At 40.6% G+C, this 22544-nt stretch overlaps 1 protein-coding gene and 1 pseudogene across 1 annotated transcript in view; one reads left to right on the forward strand and one right to left on the reverse strand.

Annotated features, from left to right (window-relative positions):
• Window positions 1-227: 227 nt before the first annotated feature.
• LOC132492316 (large ribosomal subunit protein uL30-like) lies at window positions 228-1007 on the reverse strand (annotated as a pseudogene).
• Window positions 1008-3020: 2013 nt separating this feature from the next.
• Window positions 3021-22544, forward strand: part of MELK (maternal embryonic leucine zipper kinase) — an 81284-nt gene continuing 61760 nt past the window's right edge. The window contains exons 1-7 of the mRNA XM_060100708.1: window positions 3021-3147; window positions 10903-10998; window positions 12280-12365; window positions 15334-15450; window positions 19069-19212; window positions 20375-20443; window positions 22200-22292. Of these exons, the coding sequence (XP_059956691.1) occupies window positions 10941-10998; window positions 12280-12365; window positions 15334-15450; window positions 19069-19212; window positions 20375-20443; window positions 22200-22292 (567 nt within the window). The 5' untranslated portion in view covers window positions 3021-3147; window positions 10903-10940. The remainder of the gene's footprint in view (window positions 3148-10902; window positions 10999-12279; window positions 12366-15333; window positions 15451-19068; window positions 19213-20374; window positions 20444-22199; window positions 22293-22544) is intronic.

A 22544-nucleotide genomic window follows, 5' to 3' on the forward strand; every position in this document is an offset into this window, starting at 1 on the left:
GAGTCTTTTGCTGGTTTCAGAGGTGGATGGTGACCAACAACGAAAATACACAGGAATGTTTCCTTGGACCTGGGGTGGGATGAAAAGTGCCTGCCATGACTGTCACCATCTTTTCCCTGACACTTCCCCTCTAGTTTCTGAAGATATAGTAGAAAATAACCTTTTTTGAAGATACTGGGTAACAATTCCATAAAACAAAAACACACGCTTCCAAATGCACTGTGCTTTCAGATATTCTGGGTTTGGTTCAGCTGCCGGATGACCTGACTGATGCTTTCTCCTTGATAGCCAGGTGAGCCCACCTCCTTTAGGAAACCCACTCTATTCTTGGTAGCCTGATGGGCCACTGAGAGTTGGAAAGGGCGCAAAACCCCTGAGATCGACTGAAAATTCTTCCTCAGGAAGGCAATTTCATGAATGAGGTCTCTCAAAGCAAATGAAACCAAACTTCCCCAGGTGCTCCTCAATCACTGTGTCGTCTGTCGGATGGTTTTGTTCTTGACTTTGTTTTGTCCACGTTTCAAGATGAGTTCCCAAACAGACTTCAGATTTGGAAATCCCCAGGTCATATAAGGTTCCACTCTACAAAGCGTTTTTATGGTTTTAGGGGTTACTTTCACAAAGACACCACTGAAAATCTTATTCAGGCAAAGTCTTGCAATGGTCCTCTGCACCAGTGAACTCACCCCATTAATCCTTTGGATGAATACAACAAAGGCCAAAGAATATTCATCTGGCACTTTCAAGCCATGAGTTTTCACTTCTAGTCGGCTGAGGCGCACCCTGTCACATCGCTGCTGCCAGGAATCATGTAGGAACCATTCTAGTTGCTTAAACTTGAGCCCTTTCCCATTCCTCTGTTCCTCCTTGTGTAAAAGCGCCTGCTTTGCCTGGGTGGCTTTGAGGGCCTGATAAGCCTTCCTCTTTTTCAGGAGGTTTTCTGGAACCAAAGGGATCTTCCTTCTTTGCTCTTCCTCCATCTTTCCCATGCTGCGGCTACTGCTCATGCGCAGCCCCACCGGGCGGGGAAGAGAGGAATGGCTCTATGTTTACTTGACCATAGAGACGTCTATTCTAGCTCAGGGGTCCCCAACCCCCAGGGCGCAGACCGGTACCCGGTCACACAGCAGGAGGTGAGTGGCCAGCTGGCGAGAGCGAAGCTTCATCTGCCGCTCCGCATCACTTGCATTACCCCTCCTCCCGCCCCATGTTCAAATTGTCTTCCACGAAACCGGTCTCTGGTGCTAAAAAGGTTGGGGACTGCTGTTCTACCTCATGGCGGGGCGACCAGGACTGCTGCACCTTCTTAGCAGCAGTGAACCACGGAGGCCTTGCTAACTCTTATTCCTGTGTCATCTTCAAAACCCAGCCCTTTCCGTTTCAGCTGTATTCTCATAATGCTGGAGGCCAGGCTGTAAACACTGAATGGCTTCCCACCATGCATTCTCTCGTTATAATTTTAAATAGTCACAAAGGTTTTAATTTTTGGATTAATTGTAAATATTTTTTAAAACAGCTGGTTATTGTAAACCTCTGAAAGTAAAGCTGTAAGTCCTTAAAAGATATGCAATGGATTGGAAATACCAGAATGATTTGATACCCACTATTATCCGATAAAAATTACACGAACAAAATAAACAATTTACTTTTTAACTTGCTTGTTTTCCCTCTTTTTTCTCCTAACTCATATTTCGGTTCCACAGAATGTTATCTTAGTGTAATTTTTTTTTTTTGCTTGAAAATCTTTTATCCAGTGCAATAGCACACTTCATTGCAATAAAAATACATATATAACACTATTCCACTTCACAGGTAGGCAGAGCAGAAAAATTTAGGGCAGTGAAACTACTCTGTATGATACTATAATGGTGGAGACATGTCATTATACATTTGTCTAAACCCATAAAATGTACAACACTAAGAGGGAACCCTCATGTAAATTGTGGTCTTTGGGTGATAATGTAGGTTCATAAATTGTAACAGATGTACCACTCTGGTGGGGGATATTGATAATGGGGGAGGCTATGCATGTGGTTGGGACAGAGAGTTTAGGAGGAATCTCTGTACCCCTCAGATTTGCTGTGAATCTAAACCGTTCTTTTTTTTTTTTTTTTTTTTTTTTTTTTTTTTTTTTTTTGCGGTATGCGGGCCTCTCACTGTTGTGGCCTCCCCCGTTGCGGAGCACAGGCTCCGGATGCGCAGGCTCCGGACGCGCAGGCTCAGCGGCCATGGCTCACGGGCCCAGCCGCTCCGCGGCATATGGGATCCTCCCAGACCGGGGCACGAACCCGTATCCCCTGCATCGGCAGGCGGACTCTCAACCACTTGCGCCACCAGGGAGGCCCTAAACCGTTCTTTTAAAAAAAGTCTATTTAAAAAATACATATATAAATTTATACTTAATATTTTTTTCTTTCCTCTTGCTATTTTTTTCCCTTCTGGATTATCATTACAATTGTAGTAATTCATACAGCCCATGAAAGTCACATAAATAATGACCAAACAGTAAAACGTATTAGAAGGACTTCTCCTGTGATGCTAGGTAGGTGTTTCTGGTATCTTGAGCTATCTAATGGACAATTTGTCCCCTGGGGGTTTTATTCCTCGTGGCAACATATTTTAGTAAGATTTTTAGAGGGGAGAGGTATACTTGTCTTTTGTTGGATGGGAGAAGGGCCACTGGGCAAGGGGAGGACGGAAATGAGAACCGTGACTACTAGCGACTTCTCTGCAAATCAATTTTAGGAAAGAGAACTTAAAAACTTGTAAAAACTTTGTATGTTCACGACACCACAAAAATATTCACGTGCTCTCCGGGGAGGGGCACTCCAGGTCGAAGACCAAGGCCTTAACTCACCTCTCAGCAAGCTCCAGAGGCCTCTCGGCCATCCCACACCGTGGCCAGCGCTCCCCGCTCCCTGTCCTAGGTCGACCGCGCCCCCACCTCGCTGCGACCGCCCAGACGCCGCTGAGTCCCCGCCCCTTCCGGCGCGCGAGGTTTGATTCCCTTGGCGGGCGGAAACGGCCAGAGCGTGACCATCCAAAAAGTTTCTAGGAGCTCTCTGCGCTCGCCGCTTCTCTTCGGACGGCAGGCCGGCGCGTCTATCTTTCTGCCAGGCCCAGTCCCTCCCGGCCCTCCGCCCTCAGGTCAGTGTGTCCCGCGTGGGTGGCCGGCGTCCCGGCCGTGCGCGGCGCGGGGGACGGCGGCTCGGGCCCAGAGTGCTCCTGGCTCACAGGAGACTGGGGAACTTCGCCGGACTCCCACCTTATGAGCACGGTTCCTTGGATGAGATAGCCTTTCCCCTGGTTTTCTCCTCTGTAAGTGGAATAGGGATCGTATCCGCCTCCGGGTTATCGGTGAGGTAAAGCGCTTGCCACCTAGGAGGCTGTGATAGATGTGAATTCCCATTCCATGTTTCCATGACACTGACCGTCTCCGGGAAAGAAGTTCAAAGAAGGGTTTCGATTTATTTCTGTTCGTACAACTCAATTTACTAGGCAGTTCAGTAAACAAGGAAATGTGTTAGGTCTAATCACCCCCTTTTCAGAGTCCTAATCCTTTCTTTTCTTTCACCTTCCCAAAGTAGTGGTTTAAGAGGCTTAACACAAGGGGAATATGCACCGAATGCTATAGCACTAAAAGGAGTGACCCACCGGGAGACCAGTGGGAAAAAGGGAGACTTCCAAAGGAGGGTGTCCCAGGAGAGTGATCAGGCCTCTAGCTCCTAGGATGAATAATTGTCCTTGAGCTTCACAATTGGTATCTCTCCTGGTAGTGGAAAGGGGGAAGGTAGTGCCTGGAGTTTTGCTTAGAGCCCAGTGTTCCTAACTTTTTTGTTCATATTTTAGTTTCTATCTCTGTGTTGTGTGGGATAAATCAGAAACATCCTTACTGCACCTTCATGGGCGTGTCTCACCAGTGGATCTGTCCTTTCAGTATTTCTACTATGGACCAACCAGATGGCCAGATCAGTCCCTTACTACCTTTGGGAGTGAATGCCTCTTTACTGGTGCTCCCAGAAGCCTCTGCAAGGGAGCAGGACAGTATGTTAATTAAATGTATTACAAGGCCACATTATATGCCACTCTGTATTTTACTTCTCATTTGAAATATCCTCAGCATCAGTGTCATACCAAGCTCACTAGATAATGTCAATGTATTACACAGCAGGTAATAGCATAGCTCAGATAAGACTATGTTGGTAGGAAAATGCCCCCAATTTGTTGCTATCTTATAAAATTTACTGATAAACTTTCTCCCACTATCTAGGCAATTCCTTCTTTCCTCAGAAAAGTTCAAGACCCCAATTGTATATAGCTCCAGTTCTTCTACTTAATCACATTCAGAAGGACATTCAGGTGTCTGGGATCTAGTTTCCTTCTTCATTATCCACAGTTGGGAGGCTGTCTTCACACTGACTGATCATATACCTCCTTTAGCAGCAAGTGGGTTACTCCAGTCAAAAGTCTTTCCTGTGTTCTGTATTTCCAGACTCTAGAGGATAAACAGGGAGAGCACTTCAGAATATTTAGAACCAGCTCCACTTCCACAAAATTTAAAAACCAAGTAAAATCTGCTATCATTATAGCAGTTTTGCAGTGTAAACACCAATTTTCTTATACAGTAGCAAAAATGATGTTCCCTGGATTCAGTAGATACAATTTAGGGTCACATTGGTATTACTCACCTAAAGACATGGTGTGATTTGAGGGAAGGGGGTAGATAAGAAAATGGAAGGAAGAAAAAGAGGAGGTGTGTGATTTAGTCTTACACTGGTGTGAGTTGATCTCTGCTAGTTGACTGGAGGCCATGACCTGGAAGTTCAAAACTCATTTGGGAAAAAATCTATCAAGAAGTTGGTTACGACACTCTTATATCCCTATCTGGGAAAATGAATTCCAGCATCATACTAATTGCTTTCTCTTTCTGAGTGTGGCAATTTGAAATAGCCCAGTCCTTTGTATGGAATTTAGGCATGTGCAGTGGTGGCAATTAGGAGTCTTACTTATACTTCCTAAGGCCTACTTTCTCTTTGTCCACTTCCATCTCATGGTTTTTTGTTTGTTTGTTTTTGTTTTTATTTTTTGGCCGAGCTGCGCAGCTTGCAGGATCTCAGTTCCCTGACCAGAGATTCAACCCAGGCCATGGCAGTGAAAGCCAGGAATCCTAACCATTAGGCCACCAGGGAATTCCCTCCATCTCTTAGTTTTTAAACTTTGAAATGTCTGTGTTTCCTCTTTAACCCCTGTGTTCTGAATACCCCAATACTGCATTAGTTGGAGCTTTGCTCTCTAAGGAACCTGATAGCCTACTTTTATAGCAGATCACTTTCTAAACAGATTTATAGCCTAACATTCCCCCATTTCCAAAGTCCTGCTCATTCTCTTCTCCATCATCAGGATCCCAAAGATTTCTTAGCCTTGTGTTGACCTCTATACCTTTACTGCTATTTTTGCCTGTTTTAAAAATTCTTAGTCCTGTGATTCCTGTCTTTTGGGGGTGTGGTTCCACTTCATTCCCAATTTGCTCCAATAACAAATGCCTTTTAAAAGGTTTCTGAATTAGTAAGGATATTTCTAATCCTGTGTCTCAGGTGCCCAGGGAGAATAAATATGTCCTCTCTGCTGTCTCCTTGCCTGGAACAACTTTTGCCACTCCAGTGGAAGCAGAAATATTTCATTTTATATCACCAGCTTTCCGCTAGTATCAGGACTTGACTTTGCTTCCTTTGTTTACCTACGCTGTTCATGCAGATTCAGCTAGATTAAAAGTTCCACCTGCTTATTAAGTTGGTCCAATGCCACGTCTTCCTAGGAAATGACTAATATTGTTTATTGGATCAGAATGTCTTTTGCCCATGATCTTTATCTTTCTTGCTATTTCAGCTTTGACATTGCTCCTAAAACTTTTTTTTTAAGCTGATTTTTTTCTTGGGTTTTGATATTTTTCCTTCCAGAATTTCTGCTCTAGTGTTCATTTCACTGACCAAATTTTTGAAGACTTTTTACTTGCTAAATAACATACCTTTTATCTCCAAGTAAAATGATTCCTGGAGTCAGAGTGCTTTCGGTGTTTTCTAAGGAAATTTAAAGGGATCTTAAAAAAAAAAAAATCCTCTGTGTCTCTTGGGCTTTTGATAATTTCATTCATTTTTTTTCTCCACCTCAGTTTAAGAAGATTACCCATCTTCATTGTAGCAAGGACCTTGCCTATTGCTCTGTCTTTTCCTTTATAAACTCACCACAGTCCTGAGGTTGAACTCATACTCTAGGTCTTCCAAAGTCATACCGTTATTAAGGTTTAATAACATGCTGGCCACTAAGCTCTGGATGAGCCAGGATGAAGGACAGAGAACTTGAAAGTAGTAAACATGGTGCTGGCCACTTAACCAATCCCAGAGCCTTCAGCAGACTTGCTAAAGCCCTGCCTGTTGGTGAAGGGAGACTGTCTGGCTCTAGAAATGAGCACTAGCACCAGGTTTCCACTACTGAGAGGCATTAATTAAGATGTATGAGTTTTGCCCTTTCCAGGTAGAACTTTGCCCAAGTCCCAGTTGGTTATGCATATACTTACCTAATCTTTCTAAGTGTTACAGAGAGTGGGGTCTTGGGATCTTGAACTCTGTGGTGCCATACCTAGTCCAGTGCTAGGGCACAGAAGGAGATTTGTGCACAGGAGTCAGACCAGGCAAAGGAGTTTATCACTAGCTGGGTCTTGGACTCAAAGCCCTTTGTGAACTCTAGAGCCCTTGGTGTGCTGTGCTGACTCAGTGACCTCCACTTCCCTGGGCCCCTCTGATTCCTGCGTGGCTTTCTAAGGGGTGTGGAAGCATCTCTTTCCAAGGTTGAAATCTCAAGTCCTGTCCTGTCACACTAGCCTCTAGGAAGAAGAGCTCCTTAGAGAAACTATCTATATAGGTCAGGGAGCTTGCACCCCATGTCTACCTATAAGAAAGCTCCATTTTGCAGTACCTAAACTCAGGTCCTAGGACTTAACCTACTTAACCTATATAGGAGCACTTCCAAATTTATTTAGAAATCTACTTCCTAGAAACTTTCTTTTTAGTAGTGTTGCTTTTTTCCTTCCTTCTTGGCTTCCATGAAACTGTATTCGAATTCTTGCTTTTCTAATTGTTATCTCCATGCTCTTCCTCTTGCCACTCCTAGCTATAGGTCTGGTATGGGTAAGGCCTTATCTGTCTTAATTGTCTTTACTGTCTTTACAGTAAAGACAATTTACTGTCTTTACTGTAGACAGTCACTTTACAGTCTTTACTGTAATTGATTTTATGTGTGGTGTGAGGTAGAGATCCAAGTTTCTTTATTCCCATATACCTAACCAATTGTCCCTGCTCCAAATCTGCATTTTCTTTTCCTGGTACCTCTGAAAGCAGTTTCAATCTAGTACATGTCAACCTTTTCTTCCTCTGGGATCTTTGCACCTAAATTCCCTCTTTCTGGAATGCTCTTCCTCTCATTCTTTTTGGGTTAACAATTCCTGTTAAGGCCTATCAACCACAGACCGTTAGGGACACATCCGTAATTAAAAAACAATTAGGTATACTTAGCTTGCTGCAGCAAGAAACCATACACCATAGGATCTTAGGCATCTCAGTAAGAGTGAGTTGAAAGGGGCGTACAGGATTTGGGCTTGTGCTGGGGAAGCAAGGACCAGTTTTTTGTTTGTTTGTTTGTTTGTTTAGTTGCAGCATGTGGACTTCTTAGTTGTGGCATGCAGGCTCTTAGTTGTGGCATGTGAACTCTTAGTTGCAGCGTGCATGTGGGATCTAGTTCCCCAACCAGGAATCGAACCCAGGCCCCCTGCATTGGGAGCACGGAATCTTTCCCACTGGACCACCAGGGAAGCCCCAAGGACCAGTTTTGGAATGGATACTGTCAAAGAGCAGGAGCATTTCAGCATTTGGGTATCTGAGGAAGCAGAAAGTGGGAGGAATGAGGTAGTGCTGAGGATGTCTTTGGTGAGAAAGCAGCAGTCTGTCAAATAAAGGAACATTATCATTTTAACTGCTTCATATAGAAACATTGTTTACATGGTCCTGCACAGTTCCTATTGGAAACATTGTTCAAGTTTTGATGGGAAGGGCTGATTTTCTTTTTCTTGCTTCTCATTCTTTGAGTTAGATCTTGACTTAAATGTTACCTTCTCAGTGACCCATTCTAACCACTGTTGCTTATTTTCCCCAGTATTTGTTACATATTTTTGTTAATTAATTAATTAATTTATTTGTTTATGGCTGTGTTGGGTCTTCGTTGCTGCGCGCGGGCTTTCTCTAGTTGTGTTGAGCGGGGGCTACTCTTTGTTGCGGTGCACAGGCCTCTCATAGCGTTGGCTTCTCTTGTTGTGGAACACGGGCTCTAGGCGTGCGGGCTTCAGTAGTTGTGGCACGTGGGGTCAGTAGTTGTGGCACATGGGCTTAGTTGCTCCGCAGCATGTGGGATCTTCCCGGACCAGGGATTGAACCCATGTCCCCTGAATTGGCAGGCGGATTCTTTTTTTTTTTTTTTTTTTTGCGGTATGTGGGCCTCTCACTGCTGTGGCCTTTCCCGTTGCGGAGCACAGGCTCCGGACGCGCAGGCCCAGCGGCCATGGCTCACGGGCCCAGCCGCTCCGCGGCATGTGGGATTTTCCCAGACTAGGGCACGAACCCGTGTCCCCTGCATCGGCAGGCAGACTCTCAACCACTGTGCCACCAGGGAAGCCGTGGCAGGCGGATTCTTAACTACTGAGCCACCAGGGAAGCCCTTTATTACAAATCATAATTATTTAATTCGTTGTCTGTTAATTTTCCTTTTGTCTTCTCCACTGGAATGCAAGATCTATGAGGGCAGGAACCATATTTCTTCTCTTATAGCCTTGGTGCCAAGTGTAGGTCTGGCACATCACTGGTGCTCAGTAAACACATTTGTATGGATAAATGAATGAATACAAGAAAGTTCAGAGTTAATAGTCTGATTGCATTAGCAGTTCTGCCAGATACACTGCTAATCTCTAGTTAAAGTCAACTAGGAGCTTATCCTCCCCAAATAAGACAAAGCTGGTACGAGTATGACCTCATGTGTACTCACCCCATGGTGTTTTGTAATTCTAGTTAATTTTAAAACTCAGGAAGACAAAAATCAAATAAGACCTCCTAAGACTTTTACAACTAATTTTTTATTATTTATTTACTTATTTAATTTTTATTTTATATTGGAGTATAGTTGATTTACAATGTTGTGTTAGTTTCAGGTGTATAGCAAAGTGATCCAGTTATACATATGCATATAACCATTCTTTTTAAGATTCTTTTTCCATACTGGTTATTACAGAATACTGAGTAGAGTTCCCTGTGCTATATAGTAGGTCCTTGTTGTTTATCTTTTTTATATATAATAGTGTGTATGTGATATTTTTATAAATTATTTGATATATACTTACGAGTATAGGGACTTCCCTGGTGACGCAGTGGTTAAGAATCTGCCTACTTGGGCTTCCCTGGTGGCGCAGTGGTTGAGAGTCCGCCTGCCAATGCAGGGGACGCGGGTTTGTGCCCCGGTCCGGGAAGATCCCACATGCCGTGGAGAGGCTGGGCCCGTGAGCCATGGCCGCTGAGCCTGCGCGTCCGGAGCCTGTGCTCCGCAACGGGAGAGGCCACAACAGTGAGAGGCCGGCGTACCGCAAAAAAAAAAAAAAAAAAAAAAAGAATCTGCCTACCAATGCAGGGGACACAGGTTTGATCCCTGGTCTGGGAAGATCCCACATGCAGCTGAGCCCGTGTGCCACAACTACTGAAGCCCACCCACATGCCTAGAGCCCATGCTGTGCAACAAGAGAAGCCACTGCAATGAGAAGCCTGCGCACCACAACAAAGAGTAGCCCCCGCTCGCCACAACTAGAGAAAGCCTGTGCACAGCAACAAAGACCCAACATGGCCATAAACAAACAAACAAATAAATAAATAAGAGTATATGTAACACACGTAAGTTGTGAAGCATAATAATAAAATATGTATCTCATTACATGTATCTTAAAATTGTATATCATTGGAGTCTTAATTTGCATATCCCTGATGACTAATGAAATTGAGCCTTTTTTCATGTTTTTATTGGTTATTTGTGTTTCTTTGTGAAATGCCTTTTTATTTCATTTGCTCATTTTTCTGTGGGGTTGTCTTTTTCTATATTGTTGTGATGGAGTATATGTATTCTGGATAAAAGTCCACTGTTATAAGTGTTGCAAATATTTTCTCATTTATGTTGTTTTTTCTTAAATGATGTCATTGGATATGCAGAGGTTCTTAATTTCAATGTTATTTAATATTTATTTATTTATTTAAATAATGCTAGCTTTTAAAAATTTATCTATCTATCTGTCTATCTATCTATTTATCTATTTTTTATATTTGGCCTTGCCACATGGCTTGTGGGAGTTTAGTTCCGCTACCAGGGATTGAACCCAGGCCCTTGGCAGTGAGGGCATGGAGTCCTAACCACTGGACTGCCAGAGAATTCTCCATTATTATTTTTTATCATTAGCACTTTCTGCATCTATTTAAAAGATCCTCTTCTATCCTGAAATGATGACAATATTCTATTAAAACTTTTAAAGGCTTACCTTTCATATTTAAGTCTTTATTTGATCTGGAATTGATTTTTATGTATGGTGTGAGGTAGGAACCCATTTTTTTTTTATATGGCTAATCAGTTTTTCCAGTATCATTTATATGCCTAAGACTTATTTATATTTGTAGTTACAAGGATGAAGGAGATAGTCTCTCTCTCTTTTTCTTTTTTATATGGTAGCTCTATTTTTATTTTTTAGGGATCTCAATAAGAATGAAGGAGATAGTCTCTTAATAGTTCCTTTTTTGATCATGTACTGTTTTTGTTTTTGTCTTACAGGTTCTTTTTATAATTTTGAGTAAACTTCCAGGAGGACTATGAAAGATTATGATGAACTTCTCAAATACTATGAATTATATGAAACTGTTGGGACAGGTAATTATTTTCTTCTTGGAGAGGATAGGTCATCTATTTGAGAGTATAGTGTGTTTGGGCAGCCAAGAGCTTTTTAGCCTAACTTATGTAGTTTTAAAATTCTTCAACCTATTTTAGTAAGAAAAAGTGGAGCAAGAGAGAGGAGAATTGTAGGAGGGGCCTTGTGGTTCATTTTATTTAGAATAAAAGTCACTAGAGAGTTTTGAGCCAAGTAGTGGTCTGACCTTTTGTTTTTAAGGTTCACTCTGGCTGCTTGGTTGTGAAAAGACTGGCTGGGAGAGGGCAAGGATGGAAAAACATAGATGTTAGGAGGTTATTGCAATAATTTAGGTGAGTGATACTGGAGATGATGGTGACTTGGATGGTGATAGAATTGAAGGTAGTGAGATTCTGTGTATAGAAAAGGGTGGGATTCTGTATACAGACATACACATATGTACATTTAAGTATAGTTTATTGAGGCATAACACATAGTAAAATAAGCAAAGTGTACTAATTTCAATGGAGTTTTTGTACACATATACCCATATGTTCCCTGCTCAGATCAGGACATAGAAATTTCCAGTCAGTGCCTGCTTCCTTTCTCCCAAGGTAAACACTAATATATTTTTGAAGACAGAGCTAGTGTGATTTGTTGGAGGGTTGGATATGTGGTGTGAGACAAAAGGGAGGGGCTAAAAATGGCTTCTGGATTTTTGGCCTGAGCACCTGGGAAGATGGAGTCGCCATTTACTGAGATGAGGAAGACCATGGGAGGGACGACCAGGAGCTTCTTTTTAGAAGCACTAAGCTGGCGGTTTCTTTTAGATACCTAAATGTAGACCTTTATCCAGCTTTTGAGCCAGTTTTGAAACATAATTGCTTATTTTTACAGTTTTAACACTGAATGGAAATTTCATATTACTTGTCTTTTGTCTCTCCAACTTTATATTGTGTTCTGGCAATGTTAATTATAAAGCAGGTTTAATTGCAATGTTTATTATAAAACAAATTTCTAAAGAATGAATTCTTTCTTCCTACTTCTTCATTGCAAAATTAAAGATATCCTATCATGGCAAAGAAGAGTCTTTAGTTAGTCATTGGATGAGGAGAGGTTAGGATCATGGCCAACACTTTGGAAGCAACAAGAAGAAAGGGCCACAAACTTCAGGAAAATATAGATCAATAGACCCTTATAAAAGTATGTGGAAAGGTTTTTTGTGCCTGAGTTCTCAGTTTGCTCTGATGATGATATTTAAGTTAGTTTGCTTCTGTCTTCATAATACATTTTCCTATACTTAGGTGGCTTTGCAAAGGTCAAACTTGCCTTCCATATCCTCACTGGAGAAATGGTAGCTATAAAAATCATGGATAAAAGTGCACTAGGGGTAAGTTTAACATTACTTAAAAAATATTTATAGATCAGTTTTGTGAATTAAAACTTGAATTTGCTCTAATGTTCTAGTTACTGCTCTTTTATTAGAGTAACATTTCCATAGCCAGTTATGTATAAATCTATGGTTTTAAAAAGTAATCTGGGGACTTCCCTGGTGGCGCAGTGGTTAAGAATCTAACTGCCAGTGCAGGGGACATGGGTTCAATCCCTGGTCTGGGAAGATCCCACATGCCGCGGAGCAACTAAGCCTGTGCGCCACAACTACTGAGCCTGCACTCTAGAGCCCGTGAGCCACAACTACAGAAGCCCATGTGTCTAGAGCCCGTGCTCCTCAGTGAGAGAAGCCACCGCAATGAGAAGCCTGTGCACTGCAACAAAGAGTAGCGCCCGCTCGCCACAACTAGAGAAAGCCTGTGCGTAGCAATGAAGACCCAATGCAGCGCCCCCCCAAAATTAATTAATTAATTAATTAAAAAAAAGTAATCTGGGGAAGGGGTTACTTTGTTCTTAATTTTAATACAGGGCAATGGCACATATTTGAAGTCGACAGGGTCCATTTTTCTGCAGTTGTTTCATAGTCTTGTAGGTGTTTCTGGGTATTGATATCTCCCTTCTTTATCTTCTCATGATACCCTTACTAAATGTTGATCTACTTTATAGTATAGATCGATCTTATGTCCCAGAATTTTATTCAAAGAGTAAATTTTACTCAAAATTTATTCTAACTTTTATTAGAAATTATGAAATCCTTTTCTTAATCAGCCTTTTTTTCCTCTACATGAATGCTTCTAGGATTGAGTTGCTCATTACCTTCTAAAGCAGCCCATTTAATTTGTGATCTTGTCTATAATGTGCATAAAGTTTTCTGTTTTTCTATTAAGGGAAGATCTGTCTCTTTTGATGGTCTTTGGGCATTATATACCCTTCCCAGTGTTTGAAGTCATCCTGAGTGGTCTTTTTTTTTCTAATTCTTTCTACCATCCCTTGTATGGTTTGGTTTCTATGCTTTGTTCTGGTCTCTTTCTGCTGAGAATTCACTAGTCTCTTAGTATGCATCTGTGATTATTTCTTTTTTTGGAGATAAATTAAAAAAAAATTTTTTTAATCTTTTTTTGTCCTCTGACCAAAAAATCTCTGAGTGTTAAAAAAGGTTTTTATTCTTTGCGATTGAGTTAGCATTATAATTATTATTAGTATACAGTTGAGTAAAACAGCACAAACATTTTATGTGTTGATAATTATCAAACATAAAAATTATTGAAAATGCATCTATATTAGACACGTTGGACTTTTTTGGGGGTCTCTCTTGTTGTTAGGACGAGACAGAGTTTAATATCAATTGTTACTTTATTTTTAAGGATGGAAGTGCTGATTAACATACATAAATTAGTCAAAGAGAATATGTTTTGTTATAATAATGTCACTCACTTCTTTGAACTCCTTCTGAAATATATGCCAAAATCACACAATGATCTACATCAGAAATTATTTTTAATAACCTATCAACTGACAATTCAGGCTCTCCTTCAATATTTTTGTTTTCAGTGCTCAATACTGTATTTATTAAACTAATAAAAAGGTATTAAAAAACATTTTTCTTGAACATTTAAACATTGGTTACAAAACTGATTAATTCCCTTAAGCAATTTCAACTTCAGTTATAACTTTAGTGTGACTTATTTACTTGGACACAGCAAACACTTAAATAGCAGACAAAATGTGAACTGTTATTACAAAATGCATTACCACATCAGTACTCAAAACTTATTCTAAAGCATCAATATGATGATATTAATTCATTATTTCTAAACTTGTTTTTGTATTTTTTATTGTTTTTTTTTTTTTAATTTTATTTATTTATTTATTTATTTTTGGCTGTGTTGGGTCTTCGTTGCTGCGTACGGGCTTTCTCTAGTTGCGGTGAGTGGGGGCTACGCTTTGTTGCGGTGCGCGGGCCTCTCATTGCAGTGGCTTCTCTCATTGTGGAGCACAGGCTCTAGGCACGCGGGCTTCAGTAGTTGTGGCTCACGGGCTCTAGAGCACAGGCTCAGTAGTTGTGGCACACGCGCTTAGTTGCTCCGCAGCATGTGGGATCTTCCCGGACCAGGGATTGAACCCGTGTCCCCTGCATTGGCAGGCAGATTCTCAACCACTGCGCCACCGGGGAAGCCCTGTATTTTTTATTGTTACTATGCTTATTTTAGTCACTTCCTGGGACTTTAAAAATATTTTGATTTCTTTCAGGGTTTTAGTCATCAGACTCCCACATCCCCCAAAAAAGAAGAAAAAAAGATTATCATATCAAAATAGTCAAAGTTACAATTGATTCTTGGTTAAGAACTAATATCTGGTTGCATGGCCCTAGATAATTGGATATTAAACCACAGATCATTAGATCAAGTCCCTTTTTATAATAAAATTTTACTTGTTTACTTCATGGATATATGGATTTCTATCTTTAATATGGACTTTGAAAGCTTTTCAACTTGGTTTACCCTCCTCCCCAACTAACTTCTTATTTTGAAAAATTTCAAGCTCCTTGAAAAGTTGGAAGACTGAGACAGTGAATACCTTTCATCTACATTCACCAATTTTTAGCTCAGCATGCTTCTTAATGGACATTGCTGAGACCGAAGTGGTAGCCAAGGCATGTACACTGAGTAGTGTTTCTGTCATTTTCCTTGTTTGGAATGCTAACCTTCTAAAGGGAGTCTGAGATTATTTTAATTTTTCTAGATGTTATACTATTGCCCCACATTGAACTTGTCTTTCATAAAAACCTCAAGGCCTTTTAAAAATGTACACACAAATAAGTTTTGTTTTTTATTTCTGTATTGTTGAACAAATTGTTTTGAGGCTGTTGATTGCTTTTGCTACTTAGTATTAAAGTTGGTGATATTGATGCTTGGAGCACTTCCCAAATAGGTTTATTGCTCATTTAATGAAATGTTTTGTCACAGAGTGATTTGCCCCGGGTCAAAACAGAAATTGATGCCTTGAAGAACCTGAGACATCAGCATATATGTCAACTCTACCATGTGATAGAGACAGCCAACAAAATATTCATGGTTCTTGAGGTCAGTAGTATGTTCCAGAGACCTAAAGTTATTTGGTCATTGTCTTAGTCTGTTTGGGCTGCTATAACAAGATATCACAGACTGGGAAGCTTCTGAACAACAGAAATTCATTTCTTACAATTCTGGAGGCTGGGAATTCCAAGATCAAGGCACCATCATGGTCGGGTGAGGGCACTCTTCTTGGTTCATAACTGGTACCTTATTGCTGTGTCCTTTATATGATAGAAAGGGCTAGGGATCTCTCTGGAGCCTCTTTTGGAAGAGCACTAATTACATTCATGAGGGCTTTGCCCTCATGTCCTAATCACCTCCCAAAGGCCCCACTTTCTTTTTTTTTCTTTTTTTTTTTCAGTACGCGGGCCTCTCACTGTTGTGGCCTCTCCCGTTGCGGAGCTCAGGCTCCAGACGCGCAGGCTCAGCGGTCATGGCTCACGGGCCCAGCCGCTCCACGGCATGTGGAATCTTCCTGGACCGGGGCACGAACCCGTGTCCCCTGCATCGGCAGGCGGCCTCTCAACCACTGCGCCACCAGGGAAGCCCAGGCCCTACTTCCTAATGCCACCATCTTTGGGGGTTAGGATTTCAACACATGAATTTTTGGAGGGATGCAAACATTCAAACCATTCTCACTCATTTTATCAATAGTTATGGGAAAAGTACATTTCACCTGAAAGATTAGATGTTAAGTGGCTTACCTGTTTGAGTTCTGTAACAATTTAGATCAAATAGGCATATATAATAAATTGGAAATACATTGTAAGTGTATCCTTTCTGATACCCTCCTAATGGGATGGTGTACTTTAGTGGACAGAATATGTTAGAATTTGTTCCTAGAGGGAAGGATTCATTTCAGTTTTATATGATGTATTAGCCTAGGGCTGCCACAAATGTGGTTTAAAACAAGAACTTACTGTCTCATAGTTCTGGAGGTTAGAAGTCTGAAATCAAGGTGTGTACATGGTTGCTTCCTTCTGAATCGTCTGTTGTATGCCTCTTTCCTAGTTTCAGATGGTTGCTGGCAATCCTTGGCATTCCTTGGCGTATAGATGCACCATCTCTGCCTCTGTCTTCAAATGGTGTTGTCTTACCTGTATGTCTGTGTCTGTGTCCAAATTTATCTCTTCATATGAGGACACAAACAATTGGATTAGGTTCCACCCTAATCCAGTATGACCTCATTCTGACTTGATTACATCTATAAAGACCTTATTGACATATAAGGTCACATTCACTGGTACCAGGTGTTAGGACTTGAACATATCTTTTTGGAATGACACAGTTCAACCCGCAGCCTATAGGTAGACTTTAATGTATGTGTTATTTGAACGAAACTCTTTCAAGTTTTAACCTGCCCCTTTTGGCTTGAAATGTAAAGTCTTTAGAACATGTATCATTCATCTCATTTCATTTTCCTTAGTCTCAGCCAAATAATTTGTAACTGCACGTCATTTTGACAGATTAACTCTGTTTTAAAAGCACATTTTAAAATTCACAATGCTGAAAGTTTCGGACATAGGACCATTTTCTCTTTATTACACTGTAGATCCACCCACATGGTTTACAGTGGTGAATTTAAAACCTTTTTAAAAGTTGATCCTTTTGTCCAAATTAAATACTTCAAAAAACCAAAATCCATGAACCTGGGACAAAATTTAAAGGATACAAGAGAGGGGACTTCCCTGGTGGTCCAGTGGTGGAGAGTCCACCTTCCAATGCAGGGGATGCAGGTTCGATCCCTGGTCGGGGAACTAAGATCCCACATGCTGTGGGGCAACTAAGCCTGCGTGCCACAACTACTGAGCCCATGTGCCTCAACTAGAGAGCCTGCGTGCCACGAACTACAGAGGCCCTGTGCTCTGGAGCCTGTGCTCCACAACTAGAGAGAGAAAACCCGCACACCACAACTAGAGAGAGGCCTGTGCCGCAATGAAAGATCCCGCATGCCTCGAGGAAGATCCTGTGTGCCGCAACTAAGACACAGCCAAAAAAAGAAAGGAAATTTTAAAAATATAAAAAAAAAAAAAAGATACGAGAGAGTATATATTGAAAAGTAAAATTCTCTCTCCCCTCTATCCCAGTCATCCTGTTTCCTTTCCCTTATGTCAATCACTTACTTTTTTGGTTTCCTATATATTTTTCATGTACTTAGAAATACCTATGTATATTTTATATATATATATATATATATGTGTGTTTTCACATATATTTATGTGTATGTATAGCTTACTGGTTTCTGTCACACAAATGGTCACATACTATAATATTATTCTGTACCTTTTTTCCCCCCATTTAACATTTTAGCTTGGAGACCATCTATGCATATTCATAGAGATTTTTGATGTTTTTGTTTTACTCTATTTTTTATTTCTTTATTTGAAAGTACAAAGTAGGCTGTTTTCTTTATGTAAATCTTATTGGATAGCATTTAAAAAATTGACTATTTAGGTATAATTTATATACAAGAAAATGAACACATTAGGTACATAGTTTTTGAAAAAGGTACACACCCATGTATTTCCCACCCCACTCAGAGTATAAAACATTTCCACTACACTAGAAAGTTTTCTCCTGACCCTTGAAGTTAATCCCTGTTACCCCACCATCCCAGTGCCCTTCTCAACAACCACTGACCTGATTTTTATCACCAGAGATTAGTTTTACCTATTCTAGAGCTTGATAAAAATAGAATCATACAGTGTGTACTCTTTTGTATTTGGCTTCTTTTATTCAGCATAATGCTTTTTGCAAGTGATTATATCAGTATATTCTCTTTTACACCTTGCTTTTTTCACTTAATATTGGAGATTGTTTCATATCAGCTTATAAAGAATTTCCTCTTTTTTTTTTTTTCCTTCTTTTTATGGCTGCATGGAATGCCGTTTTATGTAGTGTGAGTACATTTGGGTTGTTTCCAGTCTTTTGCTGTTGCAAGCAATGCTGCTGCAGTGAATGATCTTAAACGTGCATTGTTTTTTGATGTGAGAGTGTATCTATAGGAACAGTTCCTAAATGTGAACCTATGAGGTCATAGGCTATCTCCATCTGTAATTTTAATTGATATTGCTAAAATGAAATGAAATCTTAAATGGAAACCCCCATTTACAGAATAGTGGAGCTGCTCTGGTGAAGAAGGGATGGAAAGCCTAGATAGAGCTTTGTGCTCTGGTACCCATTCTTTCGTAGCCTCTGAGGAACTTGTGTATAATTGGTTCTTTCTGGTATAGACTGAAAATCACTGATCTTCAGGATGGAGAAGCAATAATTGCTGCTGGGTTTTTGTTTGTTTCAAGTAACTACACTAAATGTGAGTGCATTAAGGTTAGAATGGGTATTAATACTTTGCTATAAAAATATAAAAACCCTGAATGAACTTAAAATCACAGTGGTAGTTGGTTCTACTTCTACTTACTGGTAATAAAACTGCTTGAGGCCAAGAGCTGTTGTTCTCTTTCTTGGAATACTGAGAGTGTATTTTTGAATGTGCCTTACTTAGTTTGTTTCCTTGCTTGTAAATTGAATTAATAATATCTCTGAATTAGGTATAATTTTTTATTTTAAATTCCTCTGAAGCGATTTCTGTAAGTAGTAACAATATTTATGTGACTATTGCTCTTTAAGTATTGCCCTGGAGGAGAGCTGTTTGACTACATAATTTCCCAGGATCGCCTGTCGGAGGAGGAGACCCGAGTTGTCTTCCGTCAGATAGTGTCTGCAGTTGCTTACGTGCACAGCCAAGGCTTTGCTCACAGGGACCTCAAACCAGTAAGTGACTGCTTCCAGATGGTCACCTGAGAGCTCAACATCATTTACCTGTCATTACTAGGTTTCCAAATGTTCTTTCTGTTTAGAATTTGTCTGGGCTTTGCTTTTTGTTTTTGTTGTTCTATTCCTAATGTATCACTTCTTTTTCCTCCTTGACTTTTGACTCCTGGTAGGCTCTTCAGGTTGGACTTATTGTTGGCATTCTTTTTCTGTCAATTATGTGTGACATTATAAATCTTTGTAGTCAGCTGCAGAATATGAACCTCAGGGTTTTATTTCTAGGAAAGAGGAGTTTTAGTATTTTCTTTGAGGATATTGTCATTGAGTATTTTCCTCTCAATACTCTCTTCCTGACACCATCTTCCTTTAATTTTAATTCCATTACGCTTCAGAAAGGAACAGTTCAGTGGAATGGACAGACTCAACTTTTCAAGGACAGAATAAAAATTTGATACTCTTGGGCTTCCCTGGTGGCGCAGTGGTTGAGAGTCCGCCTGCCAATGCAGGGGACACGGGTTCGTACGCTGGTCCGGGAAGATCCCACATGCCGTGGAGCGGCTGGGCCCGTGAGCCATGGCCGTGGAGCCTGTGCGTCCGGAGCCTGTGCTCCGCAACGGGAGAGGCCGCAACAGTGAGAGGCCCGCGTACCGCAAAAAAAAAAAAAATAATAAAAATAAAAATTTGATACTCTTAAATCTGTAGGCTCTGACTGATATGCATGATAGTGAACATGGATTTTAATGTTATTTGGTACTAGGATTAGGGACCTAGAATTGGTCTAACACGATATGGCAGTTTCTGTCCTTTTCCCTCTGTTTCTATCCATTCCCTCTGTTTATACCCAACACTTTGATTTGAGTTCAAACTTGTTCTTTTTGTTCAAACTTGCTTTTGGCACACATTGTGTTTGCTTGTAGCTGAACCTCAGAGCACCAAAGAGAAATGGTTTATGCTAATGTGTCTTGAGGGGAAGCAGGATAGTTATCAACATTCATCTTCTCTTCCCTTATGTTCTTGTCATTTCATTCTTTTTTAATGATTTTCATTCTTGTACCCACGCTGTTTAATATAAACAACCTTAAAGTGATTTTAGAAATAGCTAGAGGTGGGATGTGATATAAGGAAGACAGTATATAGTTATGAAAAATTTTTGTTTTTTCAGGAAAATTTGTTGTTTGATGAAGATCATAAATTAAAGCTGATCGACTTTGGTCTCTGTGCAAAACCCAAGGTAAGTGCAGAGATAAAAATGCATTTATTTCCTTTGTCAGTGTACCTCTTAGTATGTTATCTTACACTGACTTCCACTTAGTCTTTATTGAGCCTGGTTGCATCCATTGAGAAGAATGTTCAATTTTATGGTTTTTATAAGTTCTCTAGATGATTTTAATATATAGCCAAGGTTGAAAACCACTGCTCTAGGTCCAGGGTTGGTCCTGCTGAAGACCCCATAGGTATGCTGTGAGAGAATTTACAGCACTTAGGTGACAGGAGGCCGTCACAGTGTGAATGCTGAATTGACCATGTTCTTGCAGTTAGAGTGTGTTGCCACTAGATGATGCCTTTGTTCATTTAGATATGAGTTTTGGGAATTTAGTGCAAATCTGTTCTTCATTATCCAAATGGTTATATAACTAACAATTACTTACATTTTGAGAGACAATCCCCTTTCCTTTTAAAAGAAGAAGGAAAAAGTCCATATGCACTTTAAAATTTATACCGTGATGTATTTCTTTAATTTGCACTCCATAGTTAGGTACTGGTGTTCTCCAGCATACCTTCTCTTTGAGGTGACTTTGAACTTCCTCCTGTGTGGCTGCTGTAGGAAGCTTCCTCCCGAGTTCTCTAATGATGGTACTCACAGTGTCTAATATGAGCTGTCTACCCTCATTAAGGATGTTGAAATTTCAGACCTGTCTCAGCCCTTTGGAGTCCCATGATTATTTCCTGCCCCAGTCAGAATTAGCTGCGTGCAAAGGGAGGCAGATTTTGCCCCTTTGGCTGAATGTCTGGTTCTTTCTGATTTTCCTCTCCTTCCCTTGGCTCTTCAGAGATTGTCAGGCGAGTCTTGTGTCTGGGAACCAAATGCTAGAAGGCATTTTTTTTGATCAGCAGGCAATAAAGATAAAGCATACTTTGAGCAGATATGCTGGTTTAAGTCATGTTCATCACAGGAGGCAGTGGAGAATGTGTGTGACAGACTCCCTTAGCCTTTATTTATGGCTGCCACAGATTCAACCCACACAGACACCATCTCAAAAAGCAGGGGTTGGCTGGGAGGGGGTGGCCTCAGCTTTCCTAAGCTGAGGAGCTTACTTCTGGGTGTGTTGTAGCAGTTGTAAATGAAATTTCACAATTTCACAAGTCATCTGCCATTTGCGGAACTCTGTATAACTGCTGGGCAGTGGTATCATTTTCATTATGTCTCCATATTTCTGTGGGAGACCAGAGGAGGTTGAGCAGATTCCTCATTTGAACAATCTGGAAGCTCAGGTCGTGATTTGCGTTATAACCGAGTCTAGAAAGCAGACTCCCAAGGCACTATTCTGTGTAGCATTTGCTCTCTTCCCTCTAGGGGAAAAGAAACTCTTCTGTATTTGTAAAGATTTGATATTGGAGATAGGGTCCCATAGAGAAATAACCCTTTTTCCTTGAGTACTTGGGAGTGGGAAGACATGGGTGATTGGATGTATGCTAAGCTGATTATTATGCTAATGGATGCCTAGGGAAGTACGAACCTGACTTGACTGAGCTAAGGGAAGAAGGATTTTTTTTGTGTTGGGTTGTCGTGGTATCGGAAATCAGAGAAGAGGAAGCCACATGTGCATGCATGCACATAGGCAGAGTATTGAGTTGGCAGCAGAAGTCTTTTATTATTTGGGGTAATTCTTCATCTAGCATCTCTCTGCTGTGCTGAAGAATGTTTATCAGGGTTTTAATTTTCTTAAGGGCTGTAGTTAAGTGTTTCATTTTTATCTTATTGGCAGGGTAACAAGGATTATCACCTGCAGACATGCTGTGGGAGTCTTGCTTATGCAGCACCTGAGTTAATACAAGGAAAATCATATCTGGGATCAGAGGTAATTATTCACTGATTAATTCAATATATAGCCAATGTATGTTCATTGGTGACCTGTAGTGAGTCAGGCCCTGTATATTGAGGGTGTAATGAGGTAAGAAATAAACTTGTTAATCAAAGAGCTGTCTATTCAGAGAGTGAGATATGTAAAGTAATAAGTGAAATGAACAACTTGCAATAAATATAATAATACACAGTATACTTCTGAAACAAGGATATATTTCTGGTGTCCTTGTTGTGGTTGCTTTTGTGT

This window comes from Mesoplodon densirostris, chromosome 6, assembly GCF_025265405.1.
Source record: "Mesoplodon densirostris isolate mMesDen1 chromosome 6, mMesDen1 primary haplotype, whole genome shotgun sequence".
Lineage (NCBI taxonomy): Eukaryota > Metazoa > Chordata > Mammalia > Artiodactyla > Ziphiidae > Mesoplodon > Mesoplodon densirostris.